The sequence below is a fragment of the Oryzias latipes genome, chromosome 7 (assembly GCF_053564925.1).
Source record: "Oryzias latipes strain Hd-rR chromosome 7, Olatipes_Hd-rR_3.1".
NCBI classification, from domain to species: Eukaryota; Metazoa; Chordata; class Actinopteri; order Beloniformes; family Adrianichthyidae; genus Oryzias; species Oryzias latipes.
In genome coordinates, this window is record NC_136243.1 from 2,276,593 (window position 1) to 2,300,322 (window position 23,730).

At 49.9% G+C, this 23,730-nt stretch overlaps 2 protein-coding genes across 7 annotated transcripts in view; one reads left to right on the top strand and one right to left on the bottom strand.

Moving 5' to 3' along the window:
* The window catches only part of skia (SKI proto-oncogene a), a 62,413-nt gene extending 39,906 nt beyond the window's left edge, over positions 1-22,507 (bottom strand). For both annotated transcript variants that reach the window (XM_078950027.1, XM_023957090.2), the window contains exon 1: positions 21,048-22,507. In XM_078950027.1, coding sequence (XP_078806153.1) covers positions 21,048-21,956 — 909 coding nt within the window. In that variant the 5' untranslated portion in view covers positions 21,957-22,507. The remainder of the gene's footprint in view (positions 1-21,047) is intronic.
* The window catches only part of LOC110015396 (uncharacterized), a 51,321-nt gene that overhangs the window by 8,146 nt on the left and 19,445 nt on the right, over positions 1-23,730 (top strand). The window contains exon 1 of one of the 5 annotated variants that reach the window (XR_013657284.1): positions 23,147-23,249. The exons of the other annotated variants lie outside the window; for them this stretch is intronic. The gene's annotated coding sequence lies outside the window, so the exon portion shown is untranslated. Of the gene's footprint in view, positions 1-23,146; positions 23,250-23,730 lie in introns of those variants that run through there. 5 annotated transcript variants of the gene reach the window in all.

Consider the following 23,730-nt stretch of genomic DNA (forward strand, 5'->3'; position numbering starts at 1 on the left):
TTCCTCACAGATGATGTCCACATGTCTCCTGGTATAAGAGATTCCTGCTGCAGTGATCCCTCGTTTATGCCGGGAGTTGCGCTCCAAAAATAACAAGCGAAAAGTGAAATCCGTGAAGTAGTTCAGCTTTATTTTTTTTATTATTTTACTATAGAATGAAACCAAAAATCAAAACTTGTTTTAAAGCCCAAATTTGTTTAAAACAATAATTTTAACATAGTAATACAAGGTTGGAAACATTGTCACTGGCGTATTTTCACAGTCCCAGCTGTGCCTCTTCGTCCTGACTCCACTCTGCTGTAGCGACTGTTTCTGCTGAAGGCGCCGGAGTCTTTCTCTGAGAGAAGAACATTGTTATGGGTAGTTGTTGGCGCTCTTTCTTTTTCTGAGCAAGAAGATTCTTAGAAACGGATATGCCACCTTCGATTATATTTGAGAACTGCAATGAACGACTCATCAAAAGGCCCCATCCTTGTGCTGTGCGCTGAAGTTCAGTGAAGCAGAGCACAATGCACTGTAAAAATATCTACACTGTAAAAAAAATTTGTGAAGCAGTGAAAGATGAAACGCGATATGGCGAGGGATCACTGAATATTGTTTCCTCCCAGCAGAGACAAGCAAACGTCTTGCTTAACTGATTCATTGATTCCGTCCATACATGGAATATATTGAGAATTATATTATCGTTTCATAAGAACGCCGTTAACATCCGTCTGACATAAACAGTAGAGATCCTCCTTGATGATCAACTGTGAAACAAGCAGGACAACAACAAGAACACAGAGCTGCTCTGGACGTCACTCCGTGGAGACGGAGCGCTCAAGTCTTCAGCTGAGGAAAAGCATCTTCTCTCCTGTCTCCACATTAGCTTAGCATTGGTTATTGGCCTTCTGGCTTATTGGCCATTTTTGCTCCCAACACCTACATGAATTCAATCTATCTCGTGTTGCCATATTTCAGTTTAAAACCAAGAGGACAGGCGTTCCTTTCTGTCTGAGCCAGCTGGTAGTCACAGGAATCCTGAAGGGGCCGGCTCAACGCTCACTCTGCTGGTAACAAGCTCAGAACGTCTGAAATCAGACATGATGATCCACAGAAATCAAACCCATCATGTTTGGAGGCATTTGTAAGGATTCGGGATTGGGATTTAGATTTTACTTTAAAAAAAGAACCACTTCTGACTGATCTGCAAAAGGGATTTAGTTTCAGAAAACAGGATTTGAGAAACGGAATAGTCAGCACACATCCAGGTCCGATCCCAATTGTGAACCGAGGGCCTAAAGGAATCTCACTTTTCCATTTGTAGATAGAACAAGGCCCAGCAGCTGCACTGCCTCCATTTTCTCCACTATTGTGATGAGAATCATCAAAAGCAGAACGGTGTTAGCCACAATGAGAGGTCAACTGCAGATTTCTGATGACTAAAACACCCCGCCCACTTCCAGGCTGGACTCCAAGGTCATGGATGTTCGTCTCAGTGTGAAGCTAACCATCGAATAACCAGCATCTGTTATGAGAATACTGGGTAGGAAAGCAGCAGCATCTTACTGCAACGGCTCAGCTGAAACTTTACAGAAAACAAATGTAAATCACTAAAGTAAATCTACAAATGAAATCTCTAGTGTTTCTCTGTGTTCTTCAATCCTTTAGTATTTCATGAGCTTTATTTTGAAAGTCCTTTCAGTGAGTGAGAAAAGCACGAAGCTCTGGAACCGTTTTATTCTGGAAACAAAGATGAGTTTCCTGGTAAACATGGAGATCTGTTTGTGTGTGCTGTCATTTCTGGTCTTCAGGGGGAAAAAAACACCAGCTGTCTGATGAACTGGAGTCAGCCCATCTCCACATATGATGTTCAGACGATCCAAAGTGGGGTTTTCCTCTGCCTGCTCTTCTGTTCATTCACAAATGTCTCACTTTCATCCAGCTGGAAGGTTGGAAATATTTGCTCATCTCCGTTCTCAGATCCTCTGACAGCAGGTGGATGGAGCCGCTTCTTCATCCCCAGATCCTTTCTCATTCTTCTTCACGAAACTAAAGCTACTCAACAATCAGAGAAATGATCTGAACCTCAGCAAAAGACTCAAAATGAGGGAGGATCTTAAAGTTTTCAGCATCCTCCTTCGTGCCCTTCTGCTTTGGCAAATAAATAAAAAATGAGGCGTGTCGCTGCACTCTGTGGCAGACTGTTTTTGGCTCCACGCTGCTTCTTTCTGGAAACCTTTCAAGCAGATGCCAGAGGTGAACTCCTGACCCGCTGCTGCTGCCAGGAGGAATTAAAGCTGCTGGAAGGTGAAGAGCGGGGGCAAACAGCAGTCCTGTGTTCCTCCCGCCTAAGTTCACGCCCTTAAAACAGCTCAACAGTCAGGCAGACTTTATGGCTGCCAGATGGGCTGCCTGTGAACGAGCCCCCACCCCTATAAAACGGTGACCAGCTGACCCTGCCGCCGCGTAAACCTGACGTCCGAGACATCCAGGCTCCCAATGCTACTGAGGACACCTGAAGACGACAGCCGGCATTGGCAGGCTGGAACTCCATGTTTGTCGACGAGACCCCCCCAATCCATTCCACGGTGCCCCTTCATAGGTGAGTTGATGAACCCTCAACTTTATCAGGTTGACAGAAGGTTCACAGCCCTCTGCGATCCAAAACACCACACTGACTTTACGGTCTGGGCCAATCACATGGCAGCAACTCCATGCATTTATGTAGACATGGTCCAGACGGTCTGCTGCAGTTCAAACTGAGCATCAGAATGAAGAAGAAAAGTGATTGAAGGGACTTTGGACGTGGCTTCCAGGGAATATTTGGAAGAAAAAAAAGAAAATATCCAGTGAGCAGCAGTTCTATGGGCGTTGTTCTGTTGATGCCAGAGGTCAGAGGCCAGACTGGTTCCAGCTGATAGAAAGACAACAGGAACTCAAAGAACCACTGCTTCCAACCGAGGTCTGCAGAAGAGCATCTCTGAACACACAACACGTCTAAACTGGAGGCATATGGACTACAGCAGCAGAAGACCACACCGGGTACCACTGCTGTCAGCTCAGAACAGGAAACTGAGGCTACAATTCACACAGACTCACCAACACTGGACCATAGAAGATGGAAAAACTGTTTCTGGTCTGATGAGTCTCCATTTCTGCTGCTACATTCAGATGGTTGGGTCAGAATTTGTGAAAGAATAAATCCTGCCTTGTGTCAACTGTTCAGGATGGCGGTGGTGGTGTCATGGTGTGTGGATTATTTGGTTGGCACGTTTTGCGCACCTCTCCTTATTGAAGTAACAACTACAAACAGCGTTTTTTTCATCAGTTCCGGTTTCGCCATGAGTCTAGAAATTCTCAGAAAAGCAGTTTAAATCCTAATTTTCTTCATATTTTTCCCCCATCATCATACAAATTCTCAAAAAACATGGTAAAAACACCAAAAATATCATTTTTGTTGGAGTCGGTCTTTAATCTTCTTCAATTCTTTCACAGCTTTGACTACAGACGTTATGTCGGAGGAGCTACAGTGACATGTGAGCAACATTTGTTGACATCATTTCCTACAACCAGACCGAATGGTCAAAAGGAAATATGAAACTTTTGCTGATATTTTGGAGGCTGACACCTTAAAGAGACGCGCTGCTGCACGTGCTTGACAGACCTCAGCAGACCACACTGAGGTGCAAAGACTGAGAACTGCCAAAAACCAGAAAAAGTAACCACGTTCAAAAATCAAGGCACATTCAGACATGAAAACTACTAAATGCTGGCTGTGCTCCATGCCTTTTGGTGGTGGTTCTTACTTTAAACAGCTTTTTTGCATAATTCAGTGTAAATGCTGCCAGAGGGCGACGACTCTGAACACCAGGATCCACAAGCAGCTCGAGGAACAGCAGCAGCCCCTCCCAAAGCGCCCGCCCAGCTCCCCTCATTTCCCACCTTTCCTCTCACATCTGGAAAGCAGGACTGGTTTCCACGCCGCACACACACAGACACACACACAGACACACACTGACGTCATGCAGCTTGTCCTGCCTGATGGGAAGCATATGAGCTCAGAGAAGAAGACTAGAGGAAGGGGGGTTGTCGCCAGAAACCCACAGAACTTTTCCAGAACTTTTTCATCTGCAGTGCAGCGGGGGCTTTTCTCTAGCAGCAGTTTCATTTCAGCCCGTAAACCATGGAGGTTTTGCTCCGTCCAGTCTCATTTCAGGAGGGGCTGCTGGCTCCCCCCGCAGAACTTTGCTCCAGATTTGTTTGGACTTCTCACTCTTGCTAAACAGTGCAGAGGGAGGGGGGGGTGTTAAAGCAATCTTGGCTGCAGCAGGGTGATGTGCTGCCTGCCCCCCACTGTTCACTGGCACTTTGCTGCAGCACGAGCAGCCAAAGAACCCCCTCCCTCTCTGTTTGGGTTGTTACTGCCATCAGTAAAGACAACTGGATTCGTTTTGCCTGGAGATTTTGGCAATAGTTGCACTTGGTCTGTTTATGTCCTCTCTGTTTCCCATCTGCCCCATGAGTGGAGCCCCCCCCCCCCAACAGGAAGAGGCCGGCCGCTGCAGTCCTCTGGAAGCAGCAGAGTGTGGTGAATTGTGCGTACTTTGCAGTTGATGCATAAGCCCTTTCGTGCTGAGGGGTGATTACCTAGTTTGCTACGCCGCTAATCTGAAAAGCAGCTTGGAGAGTTTTTTAAAGACGCAGCAGCGGTGGCGGCCTGTCCTTTCTCCCCCCGACTCACGAGGCTGCAAAACATAAAGGGGCGTAAACTCCAACCTTACAGGTCCGCCAGGTGAAAGGTCACCTCGCTCCAAGAAGCAGCCCAACACTTCAGAGTAAACAAACATTTCTGTGGATTCTTGACTGCTACTCCTCCGATGAAAAGCAAATGTCCAGTTTTGGTCAGACTGAGGACAGCATTCTCCGGCTGAGCAGGCTCTTACGCAGAGGCTTCTTCAGCTCAGCTGTGGTCAGAAGTGCTGAGGTCAAAGCTGTGGCCTGCATTGTTCACCACATAGTCCAGGAGCGTGCACGTGAGCTGTGCACAATGAGCGCTGATGCTCAATGAAACACAGGAAAAAGAGGAGAGACAGGGAGCCAAGCCGGTGGATGGATGTGAAGGCCAGGAGTGAGAGGGAATCCAACACCTTCTTCTGTTGGAGGAACCCTGAGAAATGAGGTAACCCCTGCTCATGATACTTCCGCCGCAGGCAGCACTGCTCACACAAAGCAGGACAGCCCTCTTCTCATCCGGGATCTAAAAGAAGACTATTCAAATGTATTGAGTTAAAGCTAAATTGGATCAGTCTGGACTCAGCAGCAACCCCCAAACTGAAGCCTGCGTTTTGGTTTCCGCTCATGAGGATGAAGGCGGAGCCTCTGCTCTGGGGCCTTCACTAAAGCTCCACGTCCAACACAAACGCCTTTCTGCTGCTCAGACTCAAGGCTGCCAGAAGATGAGCAGACTGTCAGAATGAATGTTTGGGCGTGGAGTCTGCAGGTTTGCCTGTTTCCACAGGAATAGTTCACATGAACCGCAGAAGGAATCAGACACCAGGAAGTGTGTGTCACTCTGCACCCGTTTAGTAGGAAATCTGAGGGAGAGCTCCGCATCAGCCCCCCAGGGCCCACATGGGAGCACCTCTTGACTCCTGGGCTGGATAATTGCCGACCTCTGTCACTCTTAGATCTGCTGACAAGAACTTTCTGTGCTGAACCACTAACCCCATCTGCTTTAATTAAAGCTGAGAAATTGACCCCCCCCCCCCCACGCACACACACTCTCAACTTACAGGGAACACGAGCTGGTGGGCCGACCCGCAACCAGAGACACGAGGCTGTGTGATGGAGGCGAGTGGGCGCCTCACCTGAAACAGTCAGTTTCCCAACTATCAGCCCACGATCCTGTAATGAGCTAAACAACCCGGGTTCTGGACTCCAGGTTCTGGACTCCAGTCCAGAACCAGGAACCACTAGTTGGATCCACATAAACTCCTTTCTAACCGATGTGGCTGCAGTGCTTAGATTAGAGCCTTTACAGTCGTACTGCTGCACATAACATAGGTACCAGACTGGGGGCGGGGTTAAAGGACGAAAGGATCTCAAAGCACCAGCGAGTCTTCTTCAGTCTAAACCCGAGTTCAGGTGAGCCTTCACAGCCGCCGAGCCAGGAGGAGGGAACTGGACCAGCACGCAGTGCGGTTCTGTCTGCTCCAGATGAGTGCAGCAGTAATATTAGCTGAAGTGTGGATCAAACACATCCACCGGGTCTAAAAATATGAATGGGTTTTAAATGGAGTGCTGCCCCCCCAGACAGGAAGCAGTCTCACTCTCTACACTTTGTCCCAGGAAGCCTGCAATTGCTCGCCAACATTAGCGCTGCACTCGGGATAATGTAGGAGTGGCGAGCTCGGAGGCGTGCATTAAGCCGACGCACGCCAGAGGACTCTCTCTCGCCCTTAATGCCCACTCACAGGGAATGGGGGGGGGGGGGGGGTCTGCCACCTTAGAGCACTGGGAGGCAGAGCCCATTATCACTTCCCTCGCCCTCCCTAGAACTAGGGGTGTCTGACTGTCTGCCTCCCCACCATCACACCAACACATGCGCCCCTCACACACATTAAAACACACACACAGTCTCACACTCACACAAGAACACGCACAGTCTCACACGCACTAAAACACACGCACAGTCTCACACGCACTAAAACACACGCACAGTCTCACACGCATACTGACATCAGTGAGCTGACGGTCGCTGAACTGCAGGGTGAAGTGAGGCTCTAGATGGGACTTTGCACGACGCGTCTGCCCACGCTGTTTGTGTCAGTGCGCGTGTGTGAGCGTGCACGTGAGCGAGCTGCTGTAAACTTGAGCGTTCGCTGTGAAACTGCAGCTCTGCAGCATTATCAAGGGCAGCTCATCTGTGTTTTTGCTCTTCTAGATGGAGCCGAGGCCTCAAAAATGGGCTCAAAGTTCATCAGCACCAGCATGTAGAGGCGCACGTGCGCGTGCACGGCAAATAAACCTCAGCTTCAGAGGTTAACACACACAGAGCTGTTCAAGGCGCCAGCAGTCATGAGTTTGTTATTTCTTCAAAATAATGTCCCGCTTTGTCGCTAAACCTGGTTTACTCTTCAGCACCATTACCCAGGAGCCTCATGTGACGCCCAAGGTTCCCTGCAGAGCAGCCAGACAACTCCTTCCAGGGCTCATAACCTCTTCATCACACATAGAGACCATCTGACCTTCAGATCACCTGGATGTTTCACCAAGCAGATGAAGGAACTGCAGAGAAAGACCATGAGCTTGTCTGGGAAAATCCTGGGGATTGGTGCTATTACGCGTGTTGGCGTCCCTGTGGGAACAGGAGGTGGTATTTGCCTAAATACAGATGCAGTTGCAACAAGACGTTTGTTTTATTGATCATTTCTACCAAGTCACAAACCAAGGCTCAGGCTTAAGCAGAAATGAGACGAAAACCAGAGCAGGAAACAAGCTCAAGCTCAAAGTCAGTCTGTCAGCTCTGCAGCTTTCCTGCAACAAACCTGATCAGCACAACAGTTAAAGCCTCAGAGAAGCAAACTACCATCTCGCTGTTTCCCGTCTGCGAGGCCCAGTGAAGGCAGCACGGCTTGTTAGGAGAGCCAGACTGCGCCTCGCCTCGCCTCAGCCCGGACTTTTTGGAAGCCTTTCCACTCATCGCCATAAAGATTAACTGTGTTTATTTGATCCGTGCAGATTGGCCTTTGGCTGCTAATGCGGCCAGCACAGGTTGCCAAATGCACACAACGACAAACCAAAATATCTGCACAGTGATCATTAAGGGGGGGCAAAGGGAAGCGTACCACGTGGGGTCTTTTCAGGTCCAACAGGAAACTTCCTTCCTCTGTTTTCTCTGCTTGGTTTGCCAGACTTTTATTTTTTTAGCCTGGCTTGGACGTGAAGGCTGCAGGCATGTCTCTGAACAGGAAGCTGCTGTTTGCCTTTGTTTTTTTGTTTTTTGTGTGTGTGTGTGTGGGGGGGGGGGGGGGGGGGGGGGTCTATGAATCTTTGCGAGGCAGAACACAAAGAGGCCTTTCGGTGGAGCTTGGCCTGCATGTGCTGGCATTTTCCACTCCAGAGTTGGACATTTTGTTCCACTGGTGGACTCTGGGAGAGCCAAGTGAAAGGGAGAGTCAGGTCACATGGTTCGCAGAGGGAGGGAGGAGGGTTCAGCAGCTTGGATAGGCCCAGATGTTCTGCCGCTCAGAGCAGATGTTTTTGTTTGTCTGTTTGTCACAGAAAGGAGCGAGCACGTGGGCCAGTGCTGCTTCTAAAGCGACAGACGGTCTGTCACCTCCTGTGCACTCAGAGGAAAATAGGAAGTGGGAGGGGCCTCGTCTAAGCAGAGGGTCATGTGACCCAGGCTGAGTGGTGTTTTGCATGGAGGAGTCGCCCCATGCAGGTCACACGATGAGCGGGGCCCCCGCGGGAGCAAACTCTGGCATCAGCAGCCTCTGTGACCCCGCTGATGAACCGTGCTCCAGCGGGCCGACAACAGGAACAGCCTGCAGTCAACATTTACTCACACACACCGGGTTTGTGGAGGAGTTACAGCATCGCTGCCACTCCACCACAGACTTTTCCAGAGGCTAGCACCAAGGCCGGCCCCCTGCCAACAGCAGTCCTGCTGGAGGACTGGAGCAGAAGAAGTCATTCAGTCTGTGCGGCGGGTCAATTCCCCTCTAAGGAAGGAGAGTAATGCACATGTTAGCTGCTGGCGTTCCCCTCTGCGGCGATTAGGTGGCCGTGAGGTCATTCCTTCGCCTCAGCTCCCATCCACGCAGAAATCTATCATTTCATTCCTCTGCCAGGGAGGGGGCAGGAGGGAGGAGGGAAGAGGTCCTGGAAGTATCTCTTCCAGCTCAAACCCCAGAAGAGCAATTAAAGCTGGACAGAAGAGGCTCTGAAGGACATCCGGGCTTTTCCAGCGGGATTCTCTTTTTTTAAAACAGCTTTTTGGGAGGGGGGGCTGCTCTGCAGTGTCACTTCACACCCAGTGTGCAAGGTGCTGGGGCGTCTCAGCTGGACCTGAGATGCATCGATCGAGGCAGGAAGTGGAATCTGATGCTTTACGGCGCTTCCTGAGTTGCACCACAGACGGAGGAGGAACCAGCGAGAGAAAACATGAAACAGAGGAGAGAAAAGGGCAGACTCACCCCCGCCCCCACCCCAAGGCCCTGTCCTTGGGCTGACACAAAGCACCCGCCCCCACTTCCTGTCAGAGCTCTGGTTTCTGCTCAGCCAACCAGACACTTGAAACTGCCAAAGATTCCCAACTGCACATGGAGATGTGCACGCTCGTAAAGCTGTGCCCCCCCAAAAATATTACACATAAAAACTAAACGGCCGTTACAGAAAAGGAAATGTGTGGTGTGGTGGTGGTGTGGATTCTGGATGTACAACAGAACCAGAACCAGAGGGAAGAAAACAAACGGAGGAAGGGAGGGAAACAGGGAGGGGGGTTGTATGTGGGTGTTCAATTTGTCATGCTAAAAACATGGATGTTTTGCAAAGAGAGCAGCCCTAGAAAGCAAAGAATTAGCAGCAGCAGAAAGTTCTATGTCTGAGCAGCGATGGGAGGTGAAGTCCTCTGCTCTCCAGCAACAGCCTCCTTTTCTCAGACGGGGACATTTTCAACCAAATTCAAGCTGTTTTCCTTAGATGAAGATGGAAAACGAAGGGCCCCCCGTTTGGAGGTACGGGTGAGCCTGGAGGCTGGGGTTGGGCACACTGGATTGGTTCATTCTGGTCATTTCCAGCGTTGTGCCGTCGTGCATTCCCACCATTTTTCTGGGTAAACATTTGAATATTGGAAAATAGCAACACGTCAGCCTCTTCGTTTCCTATCTTCCCTCTCTGAAGGAAAACGACTTCTACACAACTTTTTCTTTCAACTGTTTGCATGGTGTTGCTATACCCCCCCCCCCCCTCCACTTGCCATTTTATATAAAATCCATCTTTTATAAACAATCAAATCCACCCATCAGGCTTCACCATCAGCTGCTGACTGTCCAGCATTTCTTTTCTGTGGTTTCATGACAGCTGATGAAAGCTGGATCCTCTCTGAGGAGGCAGCTTCACCTGACAGAAGACGAAAGGTTGAAGGCGTGTCTGGGCTCAAACCCGCCTTATGGGGTCATTTCCCCAGGTTCCACGTGTCTTTGGCTCCTCCTGAAACGCCGGTTGGGTTCATCGTCGGAGGTCAAGAAGCCCTGAGGAGGAGCAACGGCGGAGTCGTCGGACCAACATGCAATGCAAATTAGAAGAGGGGCAAGAATGGAGGGGGGTGTTGAGGCCAGGCTCAGCTGCAGCCGTAACCTCTGACCGGCTGGAGATAATGAAAGGGGCAGAAGATGAGAACATCGGAGGAGTCTTAGCTGAGTGCCGACACGAGCTCAACATTTCTTTGAAGCAGGACGGGCTCCGAGGAAACGCCGCCTGCTCCAGGGATCTGTAATTACAATAATTATAAGGCAGCAGGCTGAAGAGGGCTATTGTGTGCTCTGCAGGGGAAGAGCGGGAGCTCCAGTGGGAAACTGGACAGGAAGAGAATGCCTGGACAGGGATGTATAGGATGGGAAGGGGGGTAAAAAGGAGGAGCAAGTCTGAGGCTTCCTCAACCTGAGAGGCAAGTTTCTCTGCCAGGAGGAAGGATCTCCTTTCAGCGCACTGTTTTATTTAGCACCTGCCAGAGAGAGGCCGGGTGGGTTCATTTAGGGGGTGGGGGTGGGGGAGGGGGTGCTGTGGAGGAAGGATGATCATATGGGACTTCTTTCCAGCACCTCGTTCCTCCCCAGAGTCTGCTTTGCCATCGATTTAGATCCCCAATTCGGAGAGGTCTCCTATGATGTGCCCCAACAACCCGGATACCCCCCCCCCCCCACCACCACCACCACCCCCATCCGCCCCAGCGTTCATTGCAGAGAGCCTTCGTGGTGAAACACAACATTACAGCCCTTTTATGAGCATCTGGCGTGACACAGGGAAGATCAGTGATCAATGTTCAGGTTTCCTGGCTGCATCGTGGAAGCTCCACTTTCATCCAGTTTAAGATTAACCTCCCGCACCCAAGCAGGAGCGGCTAGACACCAGCGTGAGTCAGCGCAGACTAAACAGGACAAAAGATCAAAGGTGTCGACTGTTGTGACGACGTTTCTCAGAAAGAATGTGCAGCCGGATGGTTCACTTCTGCCACACTGAAATCCATCACCCAAAGGAGAGACCGGCGCCTTCAGAACCGCCCGCGTGCGAACGGACAGATCTGCCCCGCCCCCCCTTCCTGAGCCCTCAAATAAAGCTTGTGTGTTTGGGTTTCCTCTCATCAAATGCAAATTTTGCCCGACATAACCAAGTGTGCCTCACTGGAAACAGGGTCAGTTTATTGTTGCATGAAGCAGAATTTAACAAAAGACATGTCTGTCAGCAAACAAAAGCACCTTTTTAGACTTCAGTCACAATCATTTCTTATCAACCAGCACATCTAATGTTTGGTATGTTGACATGTTTTGGTAACCAAATAGACAGATCTGTCCTCAAACAGGACCCACAGTGGCAGTGTGGACGCAGTGGGACCCATTAACAGGCCGTTTGTCACCTCTAATGCTTTTTCCTGAACACAAAGTTTCCAATGGTTTTTGGGCTGCTTTAAAAACAATCAAAAATGCACAAAAGCCGCTCAAAAAGTTACCCATCCTTGCTAGGAATGGACTGTCTGTATTCAGTAAAGTCTTTGAATTCCAGTCTTATCTGAAGCTTTCTCAAAGCAGAGAACAGAGCTCAGTTTTCCTGACATGAAACTGTGATGGGCCTGAAGTCAGGTGAAGAGCGTGAAGCTAAAGGATTCACGCGCGTTTCAGGAAGCAGCGTGTCCACCTGAACCTTTGCTTTGACTGCTACATTTCCAGGAAGGATAGCCAAACACGTGGGGGAGGAACAGCGGGTGGAGGTGGGGAGGAAAACAATAAGCAGCGGCGCATGGCTCTCTGGAAGCGCCGCTCTGCCGGCGGTGAGGAGTCACCTCTATCTGTCCCACAGCCACAGATCAACACCTAATACCAGCACATAAGGAGGTGACAATGGCCGGCCAGTTCACCCCCCCTTCAACCTCCCACACCACAACAATACTCCTGGGATCTGCCTTTCCGCATGGCCCAGGTCAAGCCAGCGTGACCCCCAGCCTCACCCCCTCCCCTCAAGAATAAAGCAGGAGGAAAGTAAAGAGGTTTCTCGGGACACGGCCTCCTTTCAGACAAATACACACCTCCAGCGCCTTCAGACCCGCCGTCTGCCTTTGGACTCAGCACCGGAGCTGACTCGCCATCCTTTCCAAAGTGGGGGGAGCATCTGATGCCACCCCCCACCCCCCGTAAGCAGAGAAAACCTGTAAACTCGACTGGACCACAAATATCCAAAATCCAGAATCCGAGCAGAGCGATGGAAAACTGATGATGGATTATCTTCCTACAGGGAGACATTTGAAGCAGCTTTTTGCCTTCAGATGCTTTGATTTTGAAAATAACGAATGCTTTGATTGTCGGTCACGGTTAAATCGCTTTAGGTGCTTTTAATTTGATGTTCTACTGAAGCAGGCACCTCCACAGATACATGTGGATCAAAAAGGACCAGTTTCTGATTTTTATGACCCGGCAGCTCCTGGTCTGTCTGTCCGTCTTTGTTTGGTGTCGTGGTGAGAATTAAATGGTGAAACTTCACGACTGCATTGTCCTGCTCCCACTGAGAAAGAATCCTTCCATTCAGTACCAAGTCAGTATTTATCTGCATGTTCTAAAAGAAAACAGTTGACCTGGTCATGAGGAAATGTTTTCATGTGATGCATGATGTAAGCTGATCTGAAGAGTCATTTCTGTAGGAAAGGGTTAATGCTCACAATACAGAGGCGAGAAAGCTGTCTCCTTTCCTTCACTCATTTCTAGGAATGGCTCTAAAGGGACAATCAGCTGGTGAACTTTATAATGAAGATATTGCATCTTGTCAGTCTGATTATTACAGTTTGACAAAAACATTTGTGAGCTGAAGGCCTTTTGTGTTGGACATGTTTCACTAATACAAAAAGAGGTTTTGTATTTTCTGGTAGCCAGGCTGTAAATTTTTACTGAGCACAAATCTGGGCATTTACCAAATACTGCAAACATTCATTCTTTATATTATTACTGACATTAAACCCCAGAATTTGTGTATTTTTAACAGAGCAACAACAAATCCCAAATATGACAATGAGTCATGGAAGTTGGCTTGTCTTATCAGCTCCAGTTACAACAAAACAACCTGGTCAACATAAGTATTATTACAGGAATGACACACAGCTATGAATGCAAGTACCGGTGGCTTTCAGACAGATGGACTTAACCCTCTTTAATGGGGTGTGGCCTCGGGTCAGGTACGGTGGAGGTCGCGTCATGCTGAGCTGGCTCTCGTGCAGCATTAGAAGACCAGCGCTGTATTGCATGGGATGGGGGTGGAAACGGGGCAGTTTGACTGTGGGACTGTAGCAGATGGGCATAGAAGTGAGTGGAACTCATTCCATCTCCTCCGACAGCTGATCTGTGCGCGCGCACAAGAACCACGCATCGATGAGACCCACAAGCTTCTATCTGGGTGCATTTTCTCAAGTTTCTTTGGCGAAGGACAAAACCTGCCCACTTATGTCTAAGTCGTTCAGGTTTTCGTCGATGTGACGTCTGTAGATCTCAAGTGCCACCGCCGCACAGCCATCTGCCCCGTGGGAGTCCCAGCGCCACATGAGTGGGCAATAGGGCTTCAAGAACAGCAAGGTCTGCATGGGTCGCATCTTTTTTGAAGAGGGAAAGGTCACGTCCTGCTGGCTTCCTTTACAAAAAAATTGGAGGGGGAGGGGTTGCTCTCCAGGGCTGCAGCTGCTTAAAGTAAACCCCAAAATCAACAGCTTCATCTTTCACCGGGGCTGGCGGCCATCTCAAGTTCAGCAACAACAAATGTCTACATTTAGTTCTGAATCTCTGAGTCTGCGGTCACAACCGTTTGTATGGAGGAAAACATGCTAGTGTGATTGTCTATGACCTCATGAGAGTGCAGTGAGGATACAGGAATTCAACAACCAGGAGCCCAGACACACACGGCTTTGGGATCAGATTTCCTGGCCTGCATTTCAGTGGCAGAATACACTTTCATTTATTTTCCCATAATTTCTCTAAATGTATATCACACTGAACATTATGAAGTTAATTTAAAAATGAGGATAATGACATACTATGATGCTTAAAAGCAAATGTTACATAAGGATGCCAACTTGAATTCTGGTTTAAACAATAGCATGAAGCTGACAGGTCCGTTCTTAGGAACCATTTCATTTTTTATGTCCAGGCTGATAAATACACGCACAAATGTTCCTTAGCAAAAGGTAAAGGAACCAGATTTTTTGGGGAGACCTGCAGCGAAACTCCTCCAAACAGCAGATAACAGACTATATGTCAACACCCACATGGGTCAAAAAAAGCCAGAGCTGTCAGGGTCAGACACAGGAATGTGCGAGAGGGGCTCTGACAGCACCATGTTCCTTTTTTAAATATTTTAAAACATCTCTCATTAAATAAACAGGCTGGCCTTCAGCACCTGTAGTAACCCACCATCAATATTGAATGAGCACAACAAGTAGTGAGGCCAAAGTAGCGTGTGACCGAGGAAAGACTTCCTTTTCATGCAACACCTGGAGCACAGAGCTACCTGCTTCTGTGGCGCTTCACAAGAAGCGACAAGAGCTTCTGCGACCCAGCGTGATCACTGAGGTCACATGCAAACATTCAAATATCAGAGAAGGTCAATGGAAGCTGCCAGCTTTTTTCAACTCTTTGGTCTACTGGATGTGGTCAAACGTCTAGTTGTGCCTGGATACTGTTAGTTTGCACCTTTCTATACAGCACAAGCTACAGTTTGCTACCAAGGAATTCATTCTTGCACACTTAAATGTTATTCTTGAATGAACTAAGCATACATTACCAAAAGTAGCAAAACAATCTAAACATTACAAGTGAAATTTTTCAATTCTCTACAATCAATCTGACTTTACCAATTTGGTCAGGACCACAACCACATTAAGGTTCTACACAAAGCCCTAACCAAGACCACTGCACATGGCCCTAACCAAGACCACTGCACAAAGCTCTAACCAAGACCACTGCACATGGCTCTAACCAAGACCACTGCACAAAGCTCTAACCAAGACCACTGCACAAAGCCCTAACCAAGACCACTGCACATGGCTCTAAGTAACCAAGACCACTGCACAAAGCTCTAACCAAGACCACTGCACAAAGCTCTAACCAAGACCACTGCACAAAGCTCTAACCAAGACCACTGCACAAAGCTCTAACCAAGACCACTGCACAAAGCTCTAACCAAGACCACTGCACAAAGCCCTAACCAAGACGACTGCACAAAGCCCTAACCAAGACCACTGCACATGGCTCTAACCAAGACCACTGCACAAAGCTCTAACCAAGACCACTGCACATGGCTCTAACCAAGACCACTGCACATGGCTCTAACCAAGACCACTACACAAAGCTCTAACCAAGACCACTGCACAAAGCCCTAACCAAGACCACTGCACATGGCTCTAAGTAACCAAGACCACTGCACAAAGCTCTAACCAAGACCACTGCACAAAGCTCTAACCAAGACCACTGCACAAAGCTCTAACCAAGACCACTGCACAAAACCCTAACCAAGACCACTGCACAAAGCCCTAACCAAGACCACTGCACATGGCTCTAAGTAACCAAGACCACTGCACAAAGCTCTAACCAAGACCACTGCACAAAGCTCTAACCAAGACCACTGCACAAAGCCCTAACCAAGACCACTGCACATGGCTCTAAGTAACCAAGACCACTGCACAAAGCTCTAACCACGACCACTGCACATCGCTCTAACCAAGACCCAGACCACTGCACAAAGCCCTAACCAAGACCACTGCACAAAGCCCTAACCAAGACCACTGCACAAAGCCCTAACCAAGACCACTGCACAAAGCTCTAACCAAGACCACTGCACAAAGCCCTAACCAAGACCACTGCACAAAGCCCTAACCAAGACCACTGCACAAAGCTCTAACCAAGACCACTGCACAAAGCCCTAACCAAGACCACTGCACAAAGCCCTAACCAAGACCACTGCACATGGCTCTAAGTAACCAAGACCACTGCACAAAGCTCTAACCAAGACCACTGCACAAAGCCCTAACCAAGACCACTGCACAAAGCCCTAACCAAGACCACGACCACTGCACATCGCTCTAACCAAGACCCAGACCACTGCACATAGCTCTAACCAAGACCACTGCACAAAGCCCTAACCAAGACCACTGCACAAAGCCCTAACCACGACCACTGCACAAAGCTCTAACCAAGACCCAGACCACTGCACAAAGCCCTAACCAAGACCACTGCACAAAGCCCTAACCAAGACCACTGCACAAAGCCCTAACCAAGACCACTGCACAAAGCTCTAACCAAGACCACTGCACAAAGCCCTAACCAAGACCACTGCACAAAGCCCTAACCAAGACCACTGCACAAAGCTCTAACCAAGACCACTGCACAAAGCCCTAACCAAGACCACTGCACAAAGCCCTAACCAAGACCACTGCACATGGCTCTAAGTAACCAAGACCACTGCACAAAGCTCTAACCAAGACCACTGCACAAAGCCCTAACCAAGACCACTGCACAAAGCCCTAACCAAGACCACGACCACTGCACATCGCTCTAACCAAGACCCAGACCACTGCACATAGGTCTAACCAAAACCACTGCACATGGCTCTAACCAAGACCAAGACCACTGTACAAGAGAAAGTTAAATCTTGCTTAAACCTAAAAAGGTATGTCAAAGTACTCTTGGACAGTGTTTACTATGACTCAACAAAGAGTCTCTAGAATAACAGACAGAAATCTCTACCAGCACAAGCTAACATTAGCGTGTCAAAATAAAATGTCAAGCAGAATTTAGACCAAGGTGGAAGCTCTGATAAGAAAATGAAAATGTGCATGGATCTATTTGTCTGCAACAGGAGGATTTAGAATCGAAGCAGAGAATGAGAGATAATTCCCGCCCATGGCAGTAGCTGCATTACAAACCTGAGCTTTTTAAAACATCAGCTTTTCATCTGCTCCTGATCCGACGCCATTTGAGTAAAGAAATACCCAGGAAACAGTTTGAATCTTAAATTCTATCATACACTTGAAAAAATCCTTAACTGTTTTAGATCTGAATGATGTTCTTAGTTTAGGAAACCATTGGTTAATTATGTGCCAAAGTCATGTCTTGAAAACTAAAGCAAAATATTTAGTCTTATACTACTGAGCTAAACTGCTGGAATTAGATAGATTAGCAGGAACAACAAGCATCCCATAGATGAGCTTTTGCAGATTACAAACAGATGGAAGTTGATGCAAATGTTAGACTGTGGCAGTATTTGAGCCGTAAATGCTTTTCTAAAGTTTCCAGTCTAGCAAACAGATGCTATTGATTTATGCCACAAACAGTCCCTTAAAGTTCACATTAAACACATTAGGCTCCCGAAAATCTAAACATTTGGGTCTTCATGGTCAAATCACAGCGTCCGGGGGCTTTAAAGAAAGATTTCCAGCCGCTCTATGGTTTGACAGACTTTGCTTGAAGTGATGCATTAAATCAGAGCCTGTTGAGGTTTGACCTAAAATGTTAGACTCCAACAAAAACTCTTTCTCTCCCTTCAGAATCAAACTGGGCGAATCTTTTCAAAAATCTTTTTAAGCTAACAGCTTCTGGCAGGAAAAGAATCACAGCACTACAGACATTTTCCACTGCTCCATCAACGGCTGCTGTTTGAAAAAGAAAAAAAAACGTTCCAGACTAACACACCAAGCTGCGAAGCTCTGCCACCGCCTCTCCGCCGCTCTTGTGTTTCCTGTCAGGGTTGTGGTGGAAACGCAGACCGAGAGAAGCGTTCCAGAGAAGACACATCAAAAACCGCCGCCCTCGCTCTTCATCTCACACCCAACTGCTCCTCAAAGAAAGCTATGAGTGGCTGCTCTGCGAGGTGTTGTTTCCAGAAAAAGACCTTTATTTTTGCAGACAATTTTAAGTCTGGAGGAACAAAGATGAGAGAATCAGCAGCCTGCGTGGAGAGTCGGTAGTTCCAGCTCACAGAGCCAGAGGTGAACATGTTCTGCCAGCACACCTCCATCCTGCAGGTCAGGCAGACATGGAAACGTGCTGCTCCACAGAGAGGCCCCCCACAGCCCCGCTCTGCCGCACTCTTACACAACATCTTCACAAACACACATTTGAAGATGTGAAAGTGCAAATGTGGGCCAGCTGTTGTCCTGCCCCCCTCCCCACCCTGACAGAGTCTGCGAAGCCAGCACTGCATCAAGCATGTGAAACAGGACATGAGCTTATACCTCCCCTGGGAGTTCACTTCCTCTGAGCCCCAACCATCACACCCCCACCTCCTAACTGAAACAAGCAGCCCCTTCAGCTGGACGCCAGATACCCTGAGCTGTGGCATTTTCTTTTATTGGGGGGGGGGGGTGCGTTCCTGAAACTGCAGATCTGTAGGACAAATGTGACAAACCCAAACCACATCCATCTAAAGTTTGATACCGTCTCTGTGCTGCAGCCTTTTTTCCACCAAAGCCCCACCACGGCACGGACTGAGCATGTGCAGACGCTTTCAGCATCCCTTCCTAAATACCGTCCTTTCAAAACTCCAACACATTGATTAGCTTCTTCTTCACTTGGTTTCTGACCATCTTCAAAGAAATCATCATCATGTTGTGAGCTTTGATCTCTTTGACATCCCAACCTCCTGGATTTTCCCAAACCGTGCCTTTAACCACGGGACTGCCAGGAAGTGTCTTTATAGACTGAGTAACCGTCGGCATGGAAACAGCAGCTGCAACTGGACCCTACGAAGGAGTGAAAGGCTGCAGATTAGCTAGATGAGGCGTTAAAGTCCCATTTCTGACCAAGTGTCAGTCATATTTTGTTCAGCTTTGGTCTTGTACGTTGAGATGCACCAGCAGAGTGTCTTAGCGGGTAATTTGTCAGCCACACATCAGTGTGTCTGCAACAAACCTCCCCCTGCCAGACAAGCACAAGTGTTAGAGCTCAGTGGGCTAGTGGTATAGCGTCTGCCCTCTGACAAACAGACTGTGGAGGGAGGTTTACGCCACCAAATGGTTTCTGTGACTGCAGCTCACCGCTCCCTCAAACGTGGAGAACAAATGTCCCACACCCTGGTGTGAGACAAGTGACAGGACTCTAACTTTTTACTTTTAAAGAAACAAACAAATCAGTTTAATTCCTTTATGTTTTTAATTCCAGCTCCAACTGAATATGACAAAAGTTTTCTTTTTAGAACTTTAGAAGTTCTGAGTTTTCTGCCAAAAAGGCCCAAATGCCTCAGTGCAGATTTACTGTTCTCCCGTCATTTTATCTGTAGGGGAATCACTTCCTGCAGGACCAGGAAATCTGATTTCCCTCTAAGTTTGCAGCAGTGAAGTCAGAGCTTGCTGCACAGACATACACTTCATTCAAGTCTGGTCAGGAACGCCGTCATGTGACGGAGGAGCTGAGGGAGCGGCAGGTGTGGAATGTAAGCATGGGCTCTAATGAATGAGCATCTATCTGAGCCGCTGTCTGACATCTACATCCCAATCCGTCTTCTGAGCAGAGACGGCCGCCTTCAGTCGGCTCTAACCTGCAGAAACCTGATCCCGTCTGGCGTCTGCAGCAGAAATCTGCAGCTGTGCTCATCTAAACATCCTAACACAGAAACAGACACTCGTCGCCTGTGCCGGCACATGTGCACCAGCCAGAAACCAGAACTGCAGCCACGGCCCTGAGGCCCCCGAAGAGGAGACGCAGCGGGCAGCCTTAGCTCTGAAGCTCAGTTAAGAGTTTTGAAAGAAAAGTCTGCGAGGAGGGAAGTGTGACAATATGACTTCCTTTGTCTGTCTGCATGCGAGACTTCTGCTCTCACTTCTGTCACCGTGACGCAGAGCCGCCTCTCCAGCTACTGAGATGAAAGAGCCCCTGCTCTGCTCCATTCTGATGCATCCACCTGCAGATCCGTCTTTGGGGTCTCAGCGGAGGCAGCTACAGCCGCGACCCAGAAAACCACACAGGATTTTTGATTTGGGCTAAAAAACTGCCTCATTATAATTGAAAGACCACTGAAAAAAATTCAAAAGATGATTTGAGTGGAACTAAAGAAAAAGGAGTGAGACCCCTGCACACCTCCTGACCAAGAGGAGGACCCCCCCTCTGCAGGACTTTTCTCTGCGCATGATAGGACTCCAGCACTCAGCTGCAGAGGGTCTGCCTCCCCCACATGTCCCCCGAGCTTTAAATCAGATGAGAAGAAAAAGCAGAGCTGGAGTGTGTGTGTGTGTGTGGGGGGGGGGGGGGGGGGGGGTCCCCATGTTTACTGAATGCTCCTCTTTGTTGGGATCATATTATGTTTCCTCCACAATGCTCCCAAAGCCTGCCTCATCAGCTCCATTGATGTGGAACAGTTCATGCAAATGGCCACGCTGGCTTTTTCTCCCCCATGGGGGTGTTGTGTGTGTGTGTGTGGGGGGGGGTCCTACATCGGCCACAACTCTAAGCTAACTCACCACCTCACAGACTCATCAGTCCAGAGCTGCCCCCCCCCCCTGACCAACACTAAGTTACACCTGCAGAAATGTCCCTCGTCATCGCCCCCCACCCCCAAGACAACCCCCACTCTCTAGTGTTTACACTTTCCCGAGAGCCATTTGTTGGCAGACGAGCTTCCATCTACTGTTCTGACCAATAAAGGCTGTTTTAAGGCAATCCAAGAGGCAAATAAGTGTTTTATTGCCACCAGGGAGGGGGGCAGCATTACTAACCACCTGATAGATGAGCAAACACTGACTAAGGGGGGAGGCAGGTCTGTCACGACAACTTTTGTCATGTTTTCTGTAGAACGGAGACGTTGAGACGCGCGCGGCTCACCCTGGACGCAGCTTTCCGTTTGTACTTGTTTGCAAAGTCGAACTTCTCCTTGATCTCGTCCAGGATCTGCTCCAGGCGCGCCTTCTCCTCTTTGCCCGTGTAATCCTGACTCAGGAGGATGTACGCCCTCCAGTTCGCGGAGTCGAAGCCCCAGTGGCAAGTCCTGTTCTCCTGCGCCTTGTGGCTGTGCACCACGAACTTGTGCGTCGGGTACATGAGTCTGCAGTCCAAGCACTGGATGCACGCCGCGCTCGGGCTGCCGTACAGCTCCGGCACCAGCAAGCCCTTGCACTTGCCGAAACACTCGTGGTAGACTTTGAAGCTCCTGTCGGTGAGCTGCAGCTCCAGCGCCCCCGCGCCCCCCAGCTCCTTCTTGGCGCGCGGCGGGAAGGCTCCTCCGTAGATCAGGGCGTTGCAGAGCCGCTCGGCGTCCGTCTTGGTGATGAGGCCGCAGGACGGCGCGGAGAACGGCAGGATCCCCATGACTTTGAGGATCTCCAGCTGGTCCGCCGTGCAGCGGGAGCAGTAGATGTGCAGCTCGTCGCACACGGAGTTGATCTGCTGCAGGCTGAAGTCCCGCAGCACCGTGTTGAGGATCTGCGGCAGGCACAGGCGCTTCTCGCCGCCCACCACGAAGCACGAGATGGTCTCGCCCTCCAGCACCGTCTCGCACCTCTCCGTGGAGCGGTCGGACGGAATGAAGAGCGGGCCCGGCATGACGGGCGGCGGCAGATGCTGCAGCGCCGGCTCGGGCTCCTTCCCGTCCTTCTTGAAGAGGAGCTCATGCTGCCACCGGGCGGAAAACGCCGCCGGGCCCCCCAGAGAGATCATGGAGCTGAGGTGGAACTGCTTCAGAGTTTGCTGCAGTCCCGGATGAGGCTGGAAGCTCTGCCGACTTACAGCCTCCATGCTTTCCCTGCAACTTTACTGATCCGCGGAGCTGCTGCTGCTGCTGCTGCTGCTGACCGGGAGTCCCGAAAACGGATCCGTTCCTGAAGCTGGAAAATCCACGGCGTCCCGCAGTGACTCGAACCCACCAGGCGCGTCATCAAACACCCGCTCTGAGGAGAGGAAAGTCCGGGACTCAGAGCGCAGCCGGACCGGCCGCTCCGTCCGTCCGTCGGGCTGCGCGCCGCCTGTGCGCCTCTGAGGCCGGAGAGCAAACTCCGGAGAGCCGCCGAGTTCCGCGCGCCTGCTTCCGCGAGCGCACCTGAAGGGAGGGGGGACAAATCCCGTCTTAGGTTCCTCTGCTGTCGAGGACTGCGCCGATCCGTTGCGTGTGCCCCCGCAGTTCAGTCTGACAGTGCGGGGGGTGAGGTCTGAGAGCAGGCTGCGCGCGCGCCCTCCCTGCGCCGTGCGCGCCCCCGCGCCCCCGCCCCCTCCGTGTTTGTGTCTGGCTCAGTCATTGAATCCCGGCCAGGAATGCGACTGACTCCGCAGGCACGAACGCCCCCCCCCTCCCCCAAGAGGCGCGCACGCGCAGGAGCACACACAGAAGCGTGCGCAGATATCCTCGTGAGGACTTTCACAGTGAAGCTCGCAGGACGTCCCGTTGACTTCTGTCCATTTCCTTATTCTGATTTAAACTTCACGAGCTGACGGCTTGCCCCGCCCTTAGTCACCGCGGTGGGGACCGCTCCGTGGCCCCCCAGGGGGCCGTTGTTTCCATCCTCCACACCCTCAAACCCATGTTCAGGTTCCAGGGACCCTACATCAGTTCTTTGGCTTTTTACCCCTAAACTCAGACTCTTGGTCTTGAAAATGGATTATTTGGACACCCACTCCCCCCTGGACCAGAGAAGAACCACTGATGTTTGATACTTCGCTGAGCGGTGAACACTGGACCACTGGACCACTCTACAAACCAGTAGAGTGGAGTGGAGTAAAGCTGGTCTAGGAAGCCGGAGGTTCCTGTCACCTTGGTCATCAAATGGTTCTAAAGCTGACTAAAGAAACGCTTAGATCAGGTCTAACTCCTCAAGAACTCCTCACCTTTGAGAACCAGGACTAGTGTAAAAACTGAGCAGCAGTTGGAGCAAGCAAGCAAAGCTAAGCTGCAACCCAATCACACACAGACACAAGAAGCCCCCCCCCCCCCCCCCCCCCCCCCCGTTCATACACAGTTCACCCTCATCCTTCAAATGTAACCCGCGAGACTTCAACACTTTGAACTTCGGCTCTGTAAGGTCAGGTCCTCTTAAGGTAACAAATTCAAGTACACACATGCAGGGAAAGGGGGGGGGGGGGGGGGGCTCTGAGCTTCACTCATGGACTGGATATAAAACTGGACTAAGCAGTGGGACATCACCCTCTCCTCTGGCTCCAGCAGAATGAAGCCAATTCAGTCAGCATTCTTCTGTGAAACAGGCGTCGCCTTTTGGAGCCAGACGACAGTGGTTGGTCCGAGTCGGTCTGTCATGTTTCTAGGGCAACTGCTGTCACCAATCAGGAGTAGGCTTGTCTGAAGTCCAAACCCTTCCACTAAAAGCCTGTCAGATCTATTTGTCAATCAAATGTTCAAGGTGGGGGCCAGCGGGCACTGCATACTTTTACTGAGGCATCTGATTGGTCAGTGTATCCCTTGTGCTATCCTAGCCACTTGGGCTAGGGAGTTGGGTCATCTAGACCCACTAGACAGTGCTCTGAACCTTTTTTCTTCAATGATTTGTGATCTTCACTGGTG